Here is a 20,892-nt window from a genome sequence, read left to right as displayed (position 1 = left end):
CTAGTTTGTTTAGTCAAGCCTATTACTGTTGTTCCTCATGGCTTTACTCACAAAGCTTGGGAAATCTGTACTGTCTGGGTAATTGATGGTGTTAGTTTATACTATTATGGCAAGATGCTTTATTAGAGGAATCTTTTTTTCTTTCTCTATTCAGCAGGTGCAAGTGAAATTCAGAACCTGTAAGGGAGCAGAATTTATCAAATTGCTGACAGCTACATCTCCTACGTTTTCAAAGATGACTAGTGGTTTTGGATGCCTCACTCTCAGGGAGGCTGGAACAATTTGTACAATGGCGTGCTAAGAGCCATTGAACCAAGCTATAAACCCTGTATATAATGAAAACCACTACAAGGCAGGGGGTGCTGCAGGACCCTCCCCTTCCCCTGCATCTCTAGTTCCAGCACCCATACTCATCATCTGAAAATCATCTGAGGCTGGACACCCAAAATGATTTGCCACTTATGAAAATTTAGATTACTTTTTTCTGTATTGAAGTGACTTGTATTTTACAATACAGGTACATTTACTTAATAGAATTAATTTTATACAAATATAACTAGCCTGTACCATCTTTTAGCTTTATTTCCTTTATTCTAAAAGATGGGGAATTGAAATTCCAGCTGAGAAGATTTGTTTTTCAACTAATAATATTCAGGATTGGTGGTAAGGGACACACAAAAAACTGAAAACACTTAGAAACATCTTTTTAGATAACACTAGTTCATTGAAAACCCAGGAGTCCTATTAAAGAAGCAGCATAACTAAATGGCCTAGCTTGTTCATGAGTCTTGGAAAACTTTCCTTTGTAGACGTGATGAAATTCGTTCCATGCCAAATAGTCATCTTACTGACTCCTTATTTTCTCATACCCCCACTGAACGCATGTAAAGCTGACAAACCTAGATCGTCAGCAGAAGGGATTGAACCTGCACCTATAGGAGTTAAAGCCATGCCTGTCTACAACATGAGCTAAAAGCCAGCGGCCTCTCAGCTAAAGCTGAAGAGCAGACTTCACTCTCCCTTGTCAATGGTCTCAGTGCCTCTGGGTTACTTACAGGTGATTCAAAAATAAAGTGTTTAGTCTCATTCCCTTTAGGAATACGGATGACAGGTAGGAGTTTGTTTTTTCCTATGAGAATTATTCTGCTGTCTTTCTAATTCTAAGTGACAACAGATGGCCAGCAAGAACAGACAGATGCAAAAATATTTGCAAACAAACATGTCTCAAACAACAGTATAGTTCAATGTGCTCTGATCTGCAACTTAAACTCCCCATTTTTATTTTTTTCAGTGACAAGTGGACCCCCCCTTTTTTTTCTTGCTAGTTCTGGGCACAGAACTTATACCTAAAATCCAAAGAAACCCATATAACTACCTCTATCCAACCAATTCTCCATCTTTTGTAACTCTGTCTTTATCTCCCTGTCTTCATAAGCATCCCTTTCTTCCTCCAGAGTGGCAGCAGTTAAGAATAAAATCTTGAAAATCTTGACCCTAGTCTGTCAGGAACAGAAAAAACAGTAAACAGAAAACCTAAACTACTACTAAACGCCAATGTATTACAGTATTTAGTTATGGATATCACAATAAGAAAATAGTCTATAATCAAAGAATTCACAAAAGCATATTTTGCTAAACTTCCCCAGTTGTAAGAGTGCTTTTTTAACAAACAGAATATTTTTGCCAATAAAACCCAGTTAATATCAGACATATGTGTGTATTCTTGTATATACACGCACATAACAGTTGGTAGACTATGCACACAGTAAATAACTGTCACTTTGAAACTCTGTCCTATTTACACAATACAATAATTCACAGGTCACCGGATAGTTTCAAATGCTCAAAAGTAATTTGCAAAGAGAAGAAGAAATCTCTTACAAATCTTTGGTCATTCAATCAGGTAACAGAACAGTGCCATGTTTAGGATGCAAATCGTAAATCAAAATTATGGTGCAATGAATGGCAAATACTCATCAATACTTGGAATATTTCTGTTGGCTTTAGTTGGTTTTGAATCAAGCCCATAGTAACCAGTTTGCAAAGATATAAATTAGCGAATATTTGCATAAGCTCTCTCACAATTGAGAAAATGGAACAGATTAGAAACTTTGAAAACAACTTACAAACATAGTCCTTTATATTTTTCAGATATGTTATTTTTTTCAACCAGTCATAACTATTAAGGTTCTTTTTTTGGCTTAAAAACTGTATTGTGTACAGTTGAAAAACTTGGCCTCTCTTTTTAAAGCTTAGGTGTAACAGAGGGTACGTTTAAACTACATGCCTCTGTCGTCAGAGGCATGTAGATTTGTTGTTTTGGCAAAGGCAAATGAAGCCGCGATTTAAATGATCGCGGCTTCATTTACATTTACATGGCTGCCGTGCTGAGCCGACAAACAGCTGATCAGCTGTTTGTCCGCTCAGCGCGCTAGTCTGGATGCTCCCCTGCCGACATCAAAGCCCTTTGTCGGCAGCCCCAGTAAACCTTGTCCCAAGAGGAATAACGGGGCTGCCAACAAAGGGCTTTGATGTCGGCAGGGGAGCATCCAGACTAACGCGCTGAGCGGACAAACAGCTGATCAGCTGTTTGTCGGCTCAGCGCGGCAGCCATGTAAATGTAAATGAAGCCGCAATCATTTAAATCGCGGCTTCATTTGCCTTTGCCTATGTGTCTAATCTACATGCCTCTGACGACAGAGGCATGTAGTCTAGACACAGCCAGACTGACAACATTTTCTGTATTTCTGTGAAATGTTGTAATAGGGGGTGTATTGTGACTCTAATACAATAATCCTGGGAAATCTAATCAGTTTTATAGGTTACCTTTGTATTGACTGAGTGTATTGGCTAACAGTAGGTTGGAAAAAAATATAGGGAAATGTATTAGGATAGAAGGAGAGGTACAATTTTTTTCTTACCTCTTAGCTAAATCAGAAAAAGAGGTGAAAGTTTATAGTCCAATACATACTTAGGGATGTCCAACAAGTAGTTAAACTTCTCTTGAAAGAGTCAGCACGGTTAAAGATTATTTGGATGACTTCCCCAAAGCACTGCAGTTCTATTACTAGGAGTTAGTTTGCTAGACATGGTAGAGTTAAACTGTTCTCTTGTTCATAAATTGTGTTTTCTGCATGGCCAGTTTTTCTTGCACAGGCCACAAATACCATTTAAAAAAACCTTATAGTAGTACTGTAGTGCCTCAGAGCCCTAGTCACAGACCAGAACTTAAATGTGCCAGGTGCTCCGTAAATACAGTGTGATAAGACAGATCTTACCCCAAAGGGCTTATCTGAGCATTTAGCCTTTCTTATAGTTCTCTCAGTTGTTGGGTTCCAGTTCAGTAAGGCACTTATGCACATGCTCAACTCCTGGGTCTTAAGCTCAGATTTAAAGGTACTGATTCAGAGAAGAACTTATCTAGTTCTATCAATTTTAGCATGTTTAGTGTAGATTATTTGAGTGTGGGCCATCATAGGAACCCTTAAATAGAGTGCTTGTTATGAAGTAGTCAGCATTTGGGATTAATACATCCTACAGAATTACCAGTGCTATTTCTTTTCCTATAGGAGGGAAACTCAGTACTTAGTTCAGGTACATCTGTGGGCAAATACTGGCTTTTAATGGCAACTAATAATAGTGTGGGGGGATGTTTTTATATCATTATAAAAATGGAATTGCATATCCAAATATATTAACACTTCAATATAATAGGTATAAAGAGAAGAACATGAAAAAAATATTACCTTCTTTTTTCTTTTTGTCTGTAGGACATTCATCTGTAAGTTGAAGCTGAAATAAATCAGTGACATTTTTGTGCTCTTTTTCATCTGTATAATTTTTTGGTTTGACATATCTTCTATATAATTTTTTTTTTTGTTTCAGGAATTAAAGATACCGTACCAATAACTCATTTCTAAATACAGTAGATGGTTTCAAAGGCTACTATAAATTCTCTGCCTGCTGGCATTGCAGATTTGAAGAAAGATTGAATGTGAAGTCTTATTACCTGTAGCATTTTCAAAGACACTGGTTATACTGGAAGTTTTTTTTACACTTCTTATTCATAATGGTCTCAGTGTGCCCAAAATAGTGTGGTCTATAGCTTTTAATCAGCTAATGGATTGAATTGGTAAAACGTACTGAATTCAGTCTTGTAAGAGCAGAAAGGATTTTGCTAACTCAAAACAGCATAAGTTCTGGACCAAAGCAACAAAGTCATTCTGGGTTGATGAGTGATAAAGCAACTTAATATCGAATAAAAATTTGCATTTGCATCAACTTCTTGGAATACTGACCCTCTGCTCAATGGTGTGTGTTGACCATGTGTGTGTTATTGTGGGGGTTGGTTTTGTCTGGCTACAGCTAAGGTGCAGAAGGGAAAGATTTTCCCCAGGACTCTTAAGGACAGAGTTCTGTTAGGCAGCTACAGAGTTAGACTTTCACCTCTGGAAATCCAAGTTCAAATATGCAAGATAAAGCAGGAGTGTAACCCATGAATTTGGCTTCTAGCTATTTAGTGGTCAGCTCCATAAACTCACTACGTAGTAAATCCAATGTATAGTACTGGATGATCTCTCTTTTAGAGACAACAGATTGAAACAGGAGAAGTAGGACAGGACCAACACACAATACAGAACATTCTATATTTGAGTTCAAATGCTCTGGATAGGGTGGGAATGTAATTATGCAATGTGAATATCCCACAATGCATTCTGGACAGGAACCATACGTAGAAAGAGTGAAGTCTCAAATGGGCTTTGTAAGGGTTCCCTTGTCAGGATTGTTTCCTCATGCCTAGTAGCTTTTGTATGCTGATGAATGGAGGATCCTCGTTTCCATTATTAGTTCTGCCATCAGCTATATCATTTCATCTTTTACTCCACACTGCCAAAACTGCATTTTCAAGCAAATGAAACTAGAGACTCGAGTCTTAGGAAATAACTACTACCAAGGACTAAAGGCATCATTGCATTAATGACATTAAGGGGGTCTGCAAGTATTAAAGTACACAAGTATTTATGTGCGGTATGCCCCAAGTGCTATTGCAAAGTGAGGCATTCACCATATACTGTAATATATTAAGACAAACTTCAAACTAGTTGGCTCCCACTTCCTGTGACACCCCAAATCTGCTCTGTGACTGAGAGTCATGTTCACTCCCTTGTAGATTGAAACTGGCCAGTTGGGTCAAACAGTGCCTCTTATTTACACCAACCTAGGTTTCTGATTAAGAATAGGCAATCTTGTTCCCTCAGAGTGGGGTTCTGGGCTGTGTGTACTGTATTGTATACCACAATAGGAGGTGCTGATTCACAAATAGGAGGTGCTGATTCTACCCACACATCCCATTGACTTTATTAGGCGTGTTGTATGCTCCACTGAGGCCAACACTGCATAGGGAGGCATCCTATTCCAAGGCAGTCAGCATTCCTCCTGCCCTCAGAGGGTGGATAACTTCTGTACACCAGCCTCAAAGTCAGTATGCCCCATATCACCTGCATCCATGCTGGGAGCAGGAGAGGGTCTGTTTATGAAAGCTGGCAGATGTGGAAAACGTGAAAGAGCAGGTGGAAGTGTCTCCTGGTAGCATGGGGGTAGCAGAGGAGAATAGCCAGTAGAAAGTGACTGAGACAGCGGGAGGCGGAGGGGAGGGGATAAATGGCCAAAGATGATTGAGGCAGCTTAAGCACAGAGAAGGGGCTAAAGCCAGTTCTTTGTAGAAAGTGAAAGGCCCTGATGTGTGTCCCAACAATTCTTGGGTGTGATAAGATACACTGTTCTTTCTTATTACATTTTCTCTTCTCTGGTATTGCTCCTGTCATCTTTATCTTCTCATACTCCTTCCCCCATTCACTTCCTGTCCTCTTCCCATTCCTCCACAAGTTCCTCTCTAGCCGCTGAGTAAGCGGCTGATTGCTTTGAGCTGTTGTTTCAGATACAGTGTTGTTTGACAGCAATCTTCAGGTGATAAGCCCTGGGACAGGAACCTAGAAATTGTGCCCTTAACTCTGAGACCTGAAGGGAAAAGGGCTTTGACACAATACAGTCAAATACTTCACAAATACTTAAAAAAAAAGCTGAACTGAGTGCACGTAAGCTGTATCTTACTCTTGTTTCTCAGAGCCTCAAAGGGTCATCTGAACTATAGATTTTTAATAAGCAAGGTACCTGTCACAGACAACAAGTGAGGAGGGACATAAAGGGGGCACCAAGCCTCCCCCTGCATGATTCCTCCTTGCCCCACCCCTAGCTCAGAGCCCACATGCTCTCTCCATCCCTCTTCCCATATTACCAGGTGGGAAGGTGTCCGTCCTGCTGCACTGTACCAGGCAGCAAGCAGCATCCCAAGCATAGTAGCCAGGGCTGCCTAGGACTTGGGGGAGTGCTGCTGCACTGCTCCATCCTCTCCCTTCCCCATCCCCTTACCTGTGGGGCAGGGAATTCTGTCCCTGCACCAAGACAGGCAGCATCTCCTCTCCTAGGCAGCATGGTCAGAGTCTGTCTGGGAGAATACAGGAGCTGGACAGCATGGCCAGATTAGCCTCTCCTCCCCACGCCCCACATCACTCCTGGTACCTATTAAAACCCTGACTTTCTAATCTGACTTTTTTGATCTGAGGAAGTGGGTCTGGCCCATGAAAGCTCATCATCTAATAAACCATCTTGTTAGTCTTTAAAGTGCTACATTGTCCTGCATCTGACTTTCTAAGGCATTGATCGTTTCTTTTCCAGTTTGTCACTGAATTGAGGCTATGTCCCTGAGAACACCACTGCAGTTATGCTGGCCTGTGCATGTCCCAGCCTCCGTCTGACTCATCCCAACCAAATGTGTTGGTGCCAGGAGGGGAGGAAGGAAAGTGGTGGCTCTCCTACATTGTAGGTACCTCTCTGACACTGCTATCTACTTTGAGTACACCACACAAGCTGGCCCATGAGTTAGCTCTTAAAGAGGAGGCCTTGTATTTAGAGCTCCATAAACATGTGAAATTCACCCGGATGTGGGGGCCTGCACCTTGGGTCTGCAGTGAGGCTGCTCAGGAGGAAGGATGTCAGACTCTTGCTTGACTTCTGACGGCAGAAGCTTCTACTTTGCTTAGCTATTGCAGAGTGTCATGTGTGGTCGGTGTTATTTTGTGTTTGTGGTTGTTACTTTTGACACCACAAGTGCTAAATGTCTTGCACATGGTGATGATTAATTGTTCTGTAGAGACGGGAAATAGAAAAGGTGAAAGACAGTCTTGTCTTATTCCAAACAATTCAGGGTACCTCCTTATTATTTATCGTATGTATTACAGGGGAGTCTAGAGGCTCAGCTGAGACCAGAGTCCTGTTGTGTTAAGTGCTATACGTGCACATATCAAGTGGTGTTACTGTCCAAAAGCGCTTATCATCTCAATGGACAAGACAGTCAAAGGTGGGTGAAGGAGAGACAGGAAGTTTTATTATTATTCTCAGTCAGTGCTTTTTTTGTGATGGTATGGTGCACCGTTGCCTATTTTCCCAGCACACAGTAAAGGAATGGCATTTTTTTCTGGCTCCCAGTACGGCGGTTTGGCTCTTAAAGGGGCCGCGACTACATTTCTTCTCCTCCCCCCCCCTTTTTTCCCCTCAATAAGTTCCCCCCCCCCTTTTTGTGTGTGTGTGTGTGTGTGTGTGTGTGCTCAACAAGTTTGAGCCTGGAGTACTGGCACCTTTTTTTCTTACAAAAAAAGCACTGTTCTTAGTATACCACATCCAGGGCCATCATTAGGATTTATGGGGCTCTACGCACTTCTATTAATTGGTGCTCTTATGCCCGATGGCAGCCAGCAGCGACAATGGGGTATGTTTTTGTTTTTTTCTTTTTAAAGAGATGTGTAATTTTCAGCAACATACTAATGAGATATTTTTAACGCAAATTTTAAACTAAGGTCCTGTCGACTAACACTGTAAATTCAGAATCTGACCGTATGTACCTGGGATTGGTAAATGCCTGCTAAATGGCTTCATTACCACTTTGAATGGCTCTTTCACAGGTTCATGTTCTGCTAATAGATCTGGCAGGTTTTTTCACTTTGAAGTTAACCAGATCTGCTCCAGAGGAAGCAGAGCCACCGAATAGGGACAGGAAGAGGTGGATGGGTGGGTGGATGTTAAGAAAATTTCGGTGCCCAAAACTTTCAGGTGCCTTACACAACTGCATATTGGTAGGATTGGCACTGACTGCATCTGTAAAACAGTAAGAGACATGTCCAAGGTTACACAGGCACAGATAGGAAAATCAAATCCGGTTCCTTGTTCCTTACCCACAATACCCATTCTGTATAAGGCGATTAGTTTCTGTTTTGAAGAGAGAGAGAGAGAGAGAGAGAGAGAGAGAGAGAGAGAGTTTTGCTGAGGAGGGGAACTGTCTGATGTCAAATTCTAATGCTTCTAGAATACATCATTCTTTTTAGCTCATTAAAGTTTTTCCTCATATGAAGGACAAGACAATGGCTTTTGGAGAACTTTGGTGGACTTTACTCTTGGACGGGTTGACTTGATTATGCATGCCGACATTTGTACTGTCTGTGTAGTGGGTTTAAGATCCTAGATCATAGTATAGAAATGTAGGGCTTGACAAGAACTTGAGAAGCCATCAAGTCCACAAAATCAACCTTAGACCACTCATGACAGGTGTTTGTGCAGCCTGTGTCTAAAAAACCTGTAGTGACTGAGTTTCCACAGATTACCTTGGAAACCTAGTCTTAAGTTTAACTACTTTTTTAAAGTTAAAACGTTTTCCTAAGATCTAGCCTAGAAAGATTAATAAGCCATTACTACTTGTCCTGTGTTTACTGGACTTGTAGAACAATTGATTACCATTCTCTTTAACAATCTTTAACATAAGCATTTTCTTAAGTCCTCCATCAGTTGTCCTTTCCCATGACTAAATGTGCCTGGTGTTTATAACCTTTCCTCATAGATTAAGTTTTCTAAACCTTTCACCGTTTGCATTGCTCTCCTCTGGTCTCCAATTTGCCTCCATCTTCTAAAGTTTGGTGCCCAGAATTAGTAGATTAATCCTGCTGAGGCTTCACCAGTGCCAAGTAGAGTGGGACAGTTATCTCCCATGTCTTAAATATGACTCTCCTGCTAATGTAACCCTAAAACTGTATTTGCTTTGTTCACAGCTGCATCATGTTATTCACTTCTATTCAATTTGTGATCCACTATAACCCTTACATCCTTTTCAGCAGCATTACCACTTAGCCAGTTATTGTTGTTGAGCAATTTCATCTTATTAAATACAAACCAATTCTCCAATTTAAGGTCATTTTGAAATCTAATTCTGTCGTCCAGCTGTTTGCAACCCCAACTTGCCTGGTAGCATCTGCAGATTTTGTAAGCATACTCCACTCTCCATTATCCAAACCATTAATGTAAATATTGAATAGTGCTGACACCTGTGGGACCCCAATAGGTACACCCTCCCAGTTTGCCAGTGAACCACTGATAGCTACTTTTTGAATATTTTCACCCAATTGTGCACCCACCTTATTGTAATTCAATCTAGACTGCATTTCCCTAGATGGCTTATGAGAATGTCATGTGGTAATATGTTGAAATTTCTTACTAAAATTAAGATCTGTCACATCTGCTGCTTGCCTCCTGGCCAGTAACCCTGTCAAAGAAGGAAATTTGGTTGGTTTGGCATTATTTGTTTGAGAGAGTCATGCTGGCTCATTATAACCCTATTACTGTATCCTCTAGGGACTTACAAATTATTAAGTAGTCAAATTATTCCAGTATATTCCCAGGTATCAAAGTTTGTCTTTCTGCTCTACAATTCCCTGCATTCTCTTTGTTCCCCCTTTTAAAGATCGGCACTATGTTTGACCTCAAGTCTTCTGGGATGTCACCCATCTGGCAGGAGTTCTCAAAGATAATTGCTAACTGTTCCAAGATTGCTTCAGTTGGTTGCTTAAGTAATCTAGGATGAATTTTCTCAGGCCCTGCCAATTTGAAGACATCTAATAGTCTTTAACCTGTTCTTTCCCTATTTTATCTTTCATTCCCTTTCCCCTTGTTGTAAATTGAGTACCTGGTCATCAGTAACCTTTTTAGTAATGACTGAAGCAAAGTAGGCATTACACACTTCAGGTTTCTTGATGTAATCAGTTATTGTTTCTCCTTCCCTGCTAAGTGGAGGATCTACCTACATGTTCTCTTGTCTTTCTCTTACTCCTAATATATTCAAAGAACCTTTTCTTGTTGTCATTTATGCCCTTTGCTAGACGTAACTCATTTTGTGCCCTTAGCCTTTCTAATTTTGTTCTTACGTGCTTGTGCTGTTCTTTTGTCCTCTTCCTCAGCAATGTGTCCATGTTTCCATTTGAGGATTCCTTTTTGATTTTTCAGGTAATTAAAGATCTCCTGATTGAGCTATATTTGCCTCTAACTATTCTTCTTATCTCTTCTTCAGATCAGGATGGTTTGCAGTTGTGCCTTAAATATTGTCTCCCTGAAAAACTGCCAGCGCTCTTAAACTCCATTTTGCCCTTAAATTTTTTTCCCAGGTCATGTGACCTTACTTACCAGTTTTGAGTTGGTTAACATCTGTTTTTTTGGAAGGCCACTGGCTTCATTCTCCTCCTTTCACTCCTTAGAATCATGATCACTTTCACCCAAATTGCCTTCCACTTTCAGATTTGCTACGGATACCTCCCTGGTTGGTAGCAAATATAAAATAGTGGTTCTCCTAGGCTGTGTCTAGACTGCAGGCTTCTTTCGAAAGAGGCTCTTTCGAAAGCATCTTTCGAAAGAGCCTCTTTCGAAAGATCGCGTCTAGACTGCAGGCGGATCTTTCGATAGAGGAAATCCGCTTTTTCGAAAGAGAGCACCCAGCGAGTCTGGATGCTCTCTTTCGAAGACGGCCTCTTTACATTGAAGAACGCCTTCCTTCGAAAGAGGAACTTTCGAAGGAAGGCGTTCTTCCTCGTGAAACGAGGTTTACCGCCATCGAAAGAAAAGCCGCGTTCTTTCGAAATAATTTCGAAAGAACGCGGCGTGAGTCTGGATGCAGGGGAAGTTCTTTCGAAAAAAGGGTACTTTTTTCGAAAGAACCCCTGAGTGTGGACACGGCCCTAGTTACTTCTTCCACTTTCTGGAACAAAAAATTCTGCCCAATACTTTACAATAACTTATTTGAAATTTTGTGTTTTGCTGTGTTAATTTTTTTAATGAGCAGTTAAATTTCCCCATTACTACTAGGTCTTTTGTTTTGGATATTTTGTGTCACTGTGAGAACTGTACCATTTGTATTTCTTGCCTTTTTTATACTGTTGTGAATAATAATTGTGTTGAGAACCTGTTCACCATTAGCCTCTCTCTCCCTCTGTCTGTCGGTAGCAACACAGGGTGGTGGAGTTTTGTTTTTGTTTGAGATATTGCAATTTGTCACAGAATATCCAGCACAAGCTGTGCAGGATGTGAGCATGGCCAAGTTAGCACTTCTGCGGGAATGTTAACTTTTCCATTTTCTGATTGGTATTTTGGGTGTCCAAACATTTGGATTTGCTGGGCTGTGTGTGGGTTTGACAAGGATCTGGGCAAAAGCAGCCAGGCCAGCAGTCTAAATGCTGTAACTTTAATTAATTGCCCTGAGCACATTTGTCAATGAGAACTGTGCCCAGCTGGTAGATTGGGGGTGGTCTAGAGAGATTTAAGTCTAATTAACTCATTAGCTCAGAAGATACAAACTGGCACAGGAAGGAAGCAATGGGGGAGGGAAATGAAGTGTCATGAGAGAGGTCTCCCATCCCTTTCCTGTATTACCGTTGGTATGAAGTGGCATAATCTATAAAGGTGGCGGAAAAGAACACTATGAATTGCATGAAGTGGGTTTTTTTCTGAAGGTTTCCAAGCCATTTGTGAGGCTAGAAAGTAGGTAGCAGCAAGTCTGCCCTATCACTGCCTTAAGAACCTTTCCCCTCCCCTTCCCTCTTGTACCCCTGTGCAGGGGCCGGGGGCAATCTCAATCCTTACATGGATTGAGTGAAAAGACCGGACGCCTCTAGCTTTGCTGCATCCACTAGCCTCCATGATGCCAGCCCACAGAGTTGGAGTGCAAAGAGTGAGGTACCACATGCTCTAGAATAGCCTAGTGCAGCAGTTCTCAGACGTCATTGTGCTGTGACCCTGCTGCTGACAACACAATTATTACATGACCCCAGGAGAAGGGGACTGAAACTGGAACATACTTCAGCTGCATCACCTCAGGTAGAGAGGCCCAAGGGCTTCAGCCCCAGACAGGGGGCCTGTAACTTGAGCCCTGCCACCCAGGGCTGGAGCCCTGAGGCTTCAGGTTTGGCCCCAGGCTGTGGTGCTTGGCCCTCAGCACCAGGCCACAGCAGCTCTAAGCCAGCCCTGGCGATTCCATTCAGTGGGGCTGCCACTCACGTTGGGCTCCTGCCCAACCATGTGAGAATGGTTGGTCCAGTGGATAAGGCACGTAGAGACTTGAGATCTGGGTCCAGTTCCTGGCTTGGTCACCAGCTTCCTATGTGAGTTTGGGTAAATTACTTAATCTGCCCTGTGCCTAGCTGAAGATAACCCTTTCCTGCCTCTGAGTGATGTTGAGGATAAAGTTAATGGTTCTGAAGCACCTTACTATGGGAAGGGCTGAGTAAGTACCTAGATAGATTAAAGGACCCAAAGGGTGTATATAGTGTTGTCTCAGCTCTTCTTGGTGCTCTGGGAAGCTGGTATGTTGGACTTGCCCTACTGATGTTCTCCTGAGGCAGTGTACCTCAGTAGCAGTGGCTTAAATCTGAAAGCAGCCAATTAAACCTAGTCTGCACTCTGCCCCCTCCTCCTATACTTCGATTTCCAGAAAGCCTTTGATAAGGACCGTGTGTAAATTAGGTTGTATTGGGATAAGAGGGAAGGTCCTTTCATGGACTGAGAACTGGTTAAAAGACAGGAAACAAAGGGTAGGAATAAATTATACATTTTCAGAATGGAGGGGGTAACTAGTGGTGTTCCCCAAGGGTCAGTCTTAGGACCAATCCTATTCAACTTATTCATAAATGATCTAGAGAAAGGGGTAAGCAGTGAGATGGCAAAGATTGCAGAGAATACTAAACTGTTCAAGATAGTCAAGACCAAAGCAGACTGTGAAGAACTTCAAAAAGATCTCACCAAACTAAGTGATTGGGCAACAAAATGGCAAATGAAATTTAATGTGGATAAGTGTAAAGTAATGCACATTGGGAAAAAATAACCCCAACTATACATACAATATGATGGGGGCTAATTTAACTACAACTAATCAGTTTAAGAGATCTTGGAGTTATCGTGGGTAGTTCTCTGAAAACATCCACACAGTGTGCAGTGGCAGTCAAAAAAAAAAAAGGGATGTTAGGAATTATTTAAAAAAGGGATAGAAAATAAGACGAATATCTTACTGCCCCTATATAAAACTATGGTACGCCCACATCTTGAATACTGCGTACAGATGTGGTCTCCTCACCTCAAAAAAGATATTTTGGCATTCGAAAAGGTTCAGAAAAGGGCAACTAAAATGATTAGGGGTTTGGAATGGGTCCCATATGAGGAGAGGCTAAAGAGACTGGGACTTTTTAGTTTAGAAAAGAGGAGACTGAGTGGGGATATGATAGAGATATATAAAATCATGAGTGGTGGGGAGAGGGTGAATAAAGAAAAGTTATTTAATTGTTCCCATAATATAAGAACTAGAGGACACCAAATGAAATTAATGGGAAGTAGATTTAAAACTAATAAAAGAAAGTTTTTCTTCACACAGCGCATAATCAAGGCTGTGAAGGCTAGGACTATAACAGAGTTTTAAAAAGAGCTAGATAATTTCATGGAGGTTAGGTCCATAAAAGGCTATTAGCCTGGGGGTAAGGAATGGTGTCCCTGGCCTCTGTTTGTCAGAGGCTGGAGAGGGATGGCAGGAGACAAATCTCTTGATCATTGTCTTCAGTCCACCCCCTCTGGGGCACCTGGCACTGGCCACTGTGGGCAGACAGGATACTGGGCTAGATGGACCTTTGGTCTGACCCAGTATGGCCAGTAAGTCCTGCAGCTTTGTGCATTTGATAAGTATAAACCCATTAACAGAGCACATTTAGGGTGTGTCTACACAGCAGGGCTTTACTCAAAATAAGCTATGCAAATTGAGCTATGTCAGTTGCATTTCTTATTTCAAAATAGCTTATTTCAAAATAGTGTCTACACAGCATTTATTTCAAAATAGAGCACTCTCCGTCTGACTTCCCTTACTCCTCGTACAATGACAGTATTTTGACACTATTTCGAAATAACTGCCTGCTGTGTAGATGCAGACTAAATTATTTCAAAATAAAGCTAGTTATTTTGAAATAATGTTGCAGTGTAGACACACCCTTTAGAGTGCACCAGCGTTTCCAGCTGCTGTATTTACACTGCAATGCATTATTATAAACATCTGGCTCAAGAAAGCACATTTACATCTTTACATTGATAACTGGATTTTTTTCTTCTTGTTTTTAATTGAGGTTTCCTGAATCCTCCTTTCCCCCTTTTCTTGTGAATCCTCCCCACATCTCTTGTACTTCCCAAGAAGTCAGTCTTCAGATCAACAGGGAACAATGTTGTACTAAAGTTGAAAGGCACTGAGGCCTGCCAAAAAGATACACAGGGCACAGTCTGAATCCAGCAGATGTGCTCTCAGCCTTTGGCAGCATGGGAGAAAAATGCTCCTTCAGCACAGTAAACAGGCAAGCAGATATCATCTTGCAGTTGCTGAGTAGCACGTACGTGGGGGTAGGAATGGGGGAATCCAAAGCTGTGCTTCAGTCCCTTCAAATTGAAAGCACTGGCTCCTTAAGTAATCCTATTGTGGTATTTATCTAAAAACACCATAAACATGCCAGATGAGTAAATCCCAGAACCAGCTGATGCCAGAGCAAGGTACAATAACACTCCTTATAAACATGAGGTAAAGAAATAAGGTTGGTATCAGCACAGCGAATGTCTGAAAAGCAAGCATTCAGGGTCAGAGCAGCAGACAGGTACAATACACTTGTTTTTATGCCATGTGTTTAGCTTTCATCTTCATGCTACCCGCAGACTGACAATGTACTGTAAGTCAGGAAGTGTTGCGGTTCCTTCTCTCATATTGGCAGTCAGATCAATCTTGAATGGGTATAGTTAGAGGAGGATTTTAAGATGTACTAAAAATGGTTTATTCTGTTTAATTATAAAATTTCCACTAGTGGAAATTCCAGTAGGCTCTAATGGTGGTTTTTCAGCGGGTGTTTACTCTTTCTCCTTGACTCATTTACTTTCACTTGGAGGAGCTCTAGCCCCAGGATATGATAAGTCAATGGACCCATCGGTCTGTTCAGAAATGTAGCTGGTCAAGCAGAATTAGCAGGACAGGGATTTCCACAGCCGTATGGACGCCTCCTTGTTACATAGTGTGCGACTCAATAGAATGTAGCCATAGCCTTGAGCCATCAAGCATGGAAAGGCTGTGGGACTTGGCTGTACTTCTGGCTGATCTATCCAGCTACTGTGCAAGCCTCACAAATACTGAATAAAACGCACCATCGTGGTGAGCTGTGGAGCTGGCGTAAGACATTTTTTTTTATTTAAATTGAATCCTTGCCTTCCATGCACCAAAAGTGCTATTTCCCAGCTAGTTCATCTGGTCTTCCATTAGTGCTGCGCAGCCATCTTTGAGATACTCCAGTCCAAAAAGGTGCGGGAAGGGCTCTGACCCAGCTTGTGGGGCCAAGATTTTTCCTTTTTCCTTCTCTTCCTCCCTCCCCCCTTCCCCCAGAAACTCTCTTGAGAGCTTGCTCTGTTCAACATCAAAATACATAGAATCCCGGGGCTAGAAGAGACCTCAGGAGGTCATAGAGTTCAGCCCCCCCCCGAAAGCAGGACCAACCCCAACTAAATCATCCCAGCCAGGGCTTTGTCAATCTGGGACTTAAAAACCTCTAGTAATGAAGATTCCATGATCTCTCTAGGTAACCCATTCCAGTGCTTCACCACCCTCCTAGTGAAATAGTTTTTTCTAATATCCAACCTAGACCTCCCCACTACAACTTGAGACCATTGCTCCTTGTTCTGCCATCTGTCACTGCTGAGAACAGCCCCTCTCCAACTTCCCCTCAGGTTGAAGGCTGATATCAAATCCCCCTCCTCCCACTTCTCTTCTGCAGACTAAAGCCCAGATCCCTCAGCCTCTCCTCGTCGATCATGTGCTTCAGCCTCCTGATCATTTTGGTTGCCCTCCACTGGACCCTCTTCAATGCATCCACATCCTTTCTATACAGGTGGGGCTTCCTGGGCCCATTCACAGGGGGTAGGGATCTGATTATTATTGACTGACTTGGCATGTAGACACTACTGCCTCCATGACAACAATTATCACGGCTTGTTCTCGTGAGCACTCGGACTAATCTTTAGGCCAAACAGATCTTTGTCATCGTTGTTTTGTATGACCTCAGATATGGAGCTGACAGATAGCTGTATCTGGGGCCCTTTATTATTGTTCTCTCACTAGTAGGGTAGGAAGGAAGGTCTAGTTGGATAAGGCACTGGATTAGGAACTCAAGAGACTTGGGTTCATTTCTGGCTCAGTCGCAGGCTTCCCATGAGACCTTGGGCACATAGTTACTACTGTGCTGAGAGCTACATAAATAGGTAGAACACAGATCTGCCTTTGTATCAAAATCTCGGACAGCAGGATGTGCAGGTGAAGACTCATTGAGCACAGAAGTGCACCCCCCTCGCATCTATGACATAGCTCCTGTGGGCCAGATTGCCTTTTATGGCCTGAGGACAGTTGCAGGCGGTGATGGAATTTGTAAAGGAACTGCTTTTAAATGGTTCCTTTCCTCCCTAAGAGCTTGGAGTATTTTCTGTGGCTGCTGTATCACCTAAGAGACCTACAGAATATCTGTGGGACTGTAGCCTGGGATGTGCTTTTTAGGCAGGATGGGGTCTGCAGATGTATTTTCTTTTAGCATGCCTTCCCAGGTAGTACAGACAGAACACTTCAGAGTCTGGCACAGGGAGGAGAAGCAATTATTCAGAGCAGTGGTCTCCAACCTTTTTAAGCACGAGATCACTTTTTTGAATTTACGTGCAATCCAGGATCTACCTCAAATATAAATACCCTTGCCCTGCCTCCTTCCCTCCCCTTTTCCTAGGCTCTACCCCTGCTCATTCCATCCTCCCTCTCTTGCCTATCCTCACTCACTGTCATCAGGCTGGGGCAGAGGGTTGGGGTGCAGGCTCTGGTCTTGGATTAAGGGATCTGGAGTGTGAGAGGGTCTCTGAGCTGCTCTTGGGGCAGGCAGTTAGGATGTAGGAGGGGGTTCTGGTGCAGGCTCTAGGATGGTGTTTCGATGAAGGGGTGCTCAGGGCTTGGGGTGCAGGAGAGGGTTCATGAATGGTGTAGGAGATCAGGATGTGGGCTCCAGTTGGGCACTGCTTATCTCAGGTGGCTCTTGGGTGGTGGTGCAGTGGGGCTAAGGCAGGGTCACCCTGGCCCACGCCCTAAAGCAGCCAGCAAACTTCATCCCAAGTCTTGTGCCCCCTCTCTGCTCTGTGGAGAAAGGATACAGTGCGTGGGGGCACCTTGACATCAGTGCCCCTCCTCTCCCTCTCCTGTCCTGCATAGAAATCAGGAGGCTTGCCAGGGGGAGGGGCAGCTGCAAGGCAAAGAGCAGGAGATGAGCAGCAATGGGAGGAGGGGCAGCTGAAGTGCCAGCACTTGATGGTGTCTTGGCCAAACCACTCAGGATCACCTGTCAGAGGCTCCAAGATCTACCGGTAGATCCGAATCTACTGGTTGGTGACTACTGATTTAGACTATACTAATTCTTTAATTACAAGACATGCTAAATTAAAAGGCCCAAGTGCAATCTTACAGATGTTGGCTTACTGCATGACATTAATTGATAATGAGAATCTAAGGTTTTGCTATGTTGCATATCTGCATTTGATACCACTGTTATGCTTTTACAGACTGTATTAGAAACTCAGACAAACTTGACCTATATATTGAGAGAGAGCGAGATCACAGGCAGTGTGGATCTTCAGAGCGGGTATTTGTGAACGTGTTGTGTTTAAAAAAAAAAAAGATCATTATCTTGCTAAAAGTACTAGATTGCTTTAGTATTCTTTTAAGAGCAAGTCCTTTTATTGCTGCAATCTTGTGGTCAAATGATAACTTTCCACGTCAAAACTACAGGGTATATTTTCTCAAAGACGCAGCTGAGCTATGCGAAATAAGGAGCTGCTTATTCAACATACTTTGAAAGTTTGCTTTGAAAATTCAGCCCTTGCCATGTGCATCAGGAAGAAGAAATGCTGTGACTCTTCTCAGTGTTATCAGTGAGAATCTGATGTGTTAAGTTTCAAGGCCCCAGCATGAACTGAGTTTGATTTTTGGCGTTTTTTTGTTGTTGTTGCTGCTGTTGTTCCAGTTGCCTCAAAAACCACAACCAATGTGGTATAGCTGGCAGTCTTCTAGACAGAGGTCCAATATAATAGTAATGTGCAGATTGAAACTGCCTTCTGCTTTATTGGAAACTTACCTTTTCCAGGCAGACGAGGGGTGGGAAAGGGAGAGAGAAACTGTATATGTATGGGTATGTCTACACTACCACCCTCGTTCGAACTAGGGTGGTAATGTAGGCAACCGGAATTGCAAATGAAGCCCGGGATTTGAATTTCCCGGGCTTCATTTGCATCTCGCCGGGCGCCATTTTTAAACGTCTGCTAGCGCGAACTCCGAGCCACGTGGCTACACGCGGCACAGACTAGGTAGTTCGGACTAGGCTTCCTAGTCCGAACTACCGTTACTCGAGGAAGCCTAGACCGAACTACCTGGTCCGTGCCACGTGTAGCCGCACGGCACGGAGTCCGCAGTAGCGGACATTTAAAAATGGCGGCGCCCGGCGAGATGCAAATGAAGTTCGAACTAGGGTGGTAGTGTAGACATACCCTATGTCTTTACTGTACTATACATATGGTTACAGATTATTCCCATATGCCCCTTTAGTGTTTTTCCCTTGTGAGCAGAACCATTAGGTAAGTAAATGCCAGTGTAAAACCACTGGGCAATATATTGACCTCAATGTGCACACACTCATAAATCACATCAGTATCCATCAGAGTTCTGCTGTGGACGAGAGTTGTATGTAACCTGAAGGGTGCTGTCTCTTTATTGCTGTAGTCAGTGCTTTGTAACTGCAGGTTCAGCACCTTTGAAAATCAGGCCACTTTTATTTAAATGTCTAAACAAAACCTGACACTAGGCACCTGTGTCTAAAAAAAAATGGACTAGTCTGTCACAGCCTTCCCCGTCTGGTTGATGGGAGGGGAGGAAGTGTAATTCTCTCGTGCCCTGGTCTCCCAGCTGAAGGCTGAGCTGAAGTCCACTTTCCTAGTCGGTCTCTGTGCCTCACAGGTTAAAAGGAGAATATTTAACCAACTTCTCTTATGGTCACTTCCACATCATCTTGTCTATTTACTTAGTATTTGCCATTGTGCCTTAAACCCAGGCAGTGTGAACTGAATTATGTCCGTGGGAGCACTTCTTCCTGATCTAAGCACAACAGGAGGTGCCCCTGTTTGAGCAGCAGTATAGACAGAGGTCTATTCTGAAAGGGTGAACAGCCATGCATGTAAGCCTGGGGTCTTATACATATGGATTTGTCTTCCATATGCAAGAATTTGGGTGTGTACCTTGTTTTGAGAATTCCAGTGGAACTGTACTCAAGCCTTGTACCTGTTAGAAATATCAGGGAGTGTTTTATTGTTATCCTTTATTATTTCAAAAACAAGTTTCCTCTTGTGCCCAAAGACCCGCCCCCCCATCTTGTCATTCAGTATCTGCCACTACAGGCAAGTAAGAGAAACCTTTCCACTCACTTTGGACCAGAAGGCTCAATAAAGCAGGGAGGGGAAAAGGTAGAGGAGGAAGGAAATGAGGATTTAATTTGCAACACAGTTATAACATCCTCAGAGCTTTAATAATCAGCAATTATATTGGCCAGGATGTTGTAAATCAAAAATATTGATAGCACATTGGAACTGGTGCAAGAAGGATATTCTATCTTGTATAGTGTAATGGAACAGAAGGTTGCTTTGTAATTAGACTTTAATTGATTTATGAGTGCAAATCACCTTGCCTTATGATCCCTGGCAAACCAGGGGTACTAGAATAATTAATATGCTGATGAAAAAATCTATTAATGTGGATATAATAATTATTAGGAAATAAATTGAATAAATATAGTATACTGCATTTTTCTCTGACTTACCCCAGTCCTACACTGGTAACTCCATTGATGTGGAATGGAAGAATTATTCTCACTTCTATTATTCTATTCAGTTTAAAGTGAGAATAATTCTTCCATTCCACATCAGTGGAGTTACCAGTGTAGGACTGGGGTAAGTGAGAGGAGAATGAAGCCTGTTTTGTTTAATTCAAAATTCACTCATTATCTGCATGGCAAAGCGTGATGCCCAGTGCCAACCAAATGGAAACCTTCCTTGTATTGCAGGGGATGTGTGGCTTTCTCACTGTTCCTTGCTCTGTGTTGTGGTTTTGGACTCATGTGGTTTAACCGTTGAAACAGACAGCAAAATTCCCCCACCCTCCAGGGTAAGATTGTCAAAGATGTTTATCCTCTGGCAATCAGTGCAGTGACAGAACTTTTGCAAGCATTAGTATCCATGAAATGCGCATAGGTCAACATTCTGAAGGTAATGAAAACCCTTTGACATACTGTGGCATAAAATTAACGTCTTTGATGGCTAGAAATGTAAACTCATGCATGCTCTTTACAAAGGTCTGGAAGAGGGATGGTGGGATTCAAGGGCTAGAGGCTAATG

At 42.5% G+C, this 20,892-nt stretch overlaps 1 protein-coding gene across 3 annotated transcripts in view; it reads left to right on the top strand.

The window, feature by feature from the left end:
- ABTB3 (ankyrin repeat and BTB domain containing 3) overlaps window positions 1–20,892 on the top strand; it is a 288,887-nt gene that overhangs the window by 105,576 nt on the left and 162,419 nt on the right. Inside the window, exon 1 of one of the 3 annotated variants that reach the window (XM_089781594.1) lies at window positions 6,758–7,417. The exons of the other annotated variants lie outside the window; for them this stretch is intronic. Coding sequence (XP_089637720.1) covers window positions 7,399–7,417 — 19 coding nt within the window. The 5' untranslated portion in view covers window positions 6,758–7,398. Of the gene's footprint in view, window positions 1–6,757; window positions 7,418–20,892 lie in introns of those variants that run through there. 3 annotated transcript variants of the gene reach the window in all.

This window comes from Pelodiscus sinensis, chromosome 1 (assembly GCF_052426305.1).
Source record: "Pelodiscus sinensis isolate ZL-2025 chromosome 1, ASM5242630v1, whole genome shotgun sequence".
NCBI classification, from domain to species: domain Eukaryota; kingdom Metazoa; phylum Chordata; order Testudines; family Trionychidae; genus Pelodiscus; species Pelodiscus sinensis.
The sequence above is the reverse complement of the archived record's forward strand: the minus strand, read 5'-3'. Positions and strand labels throughout refer to the sequence as shown.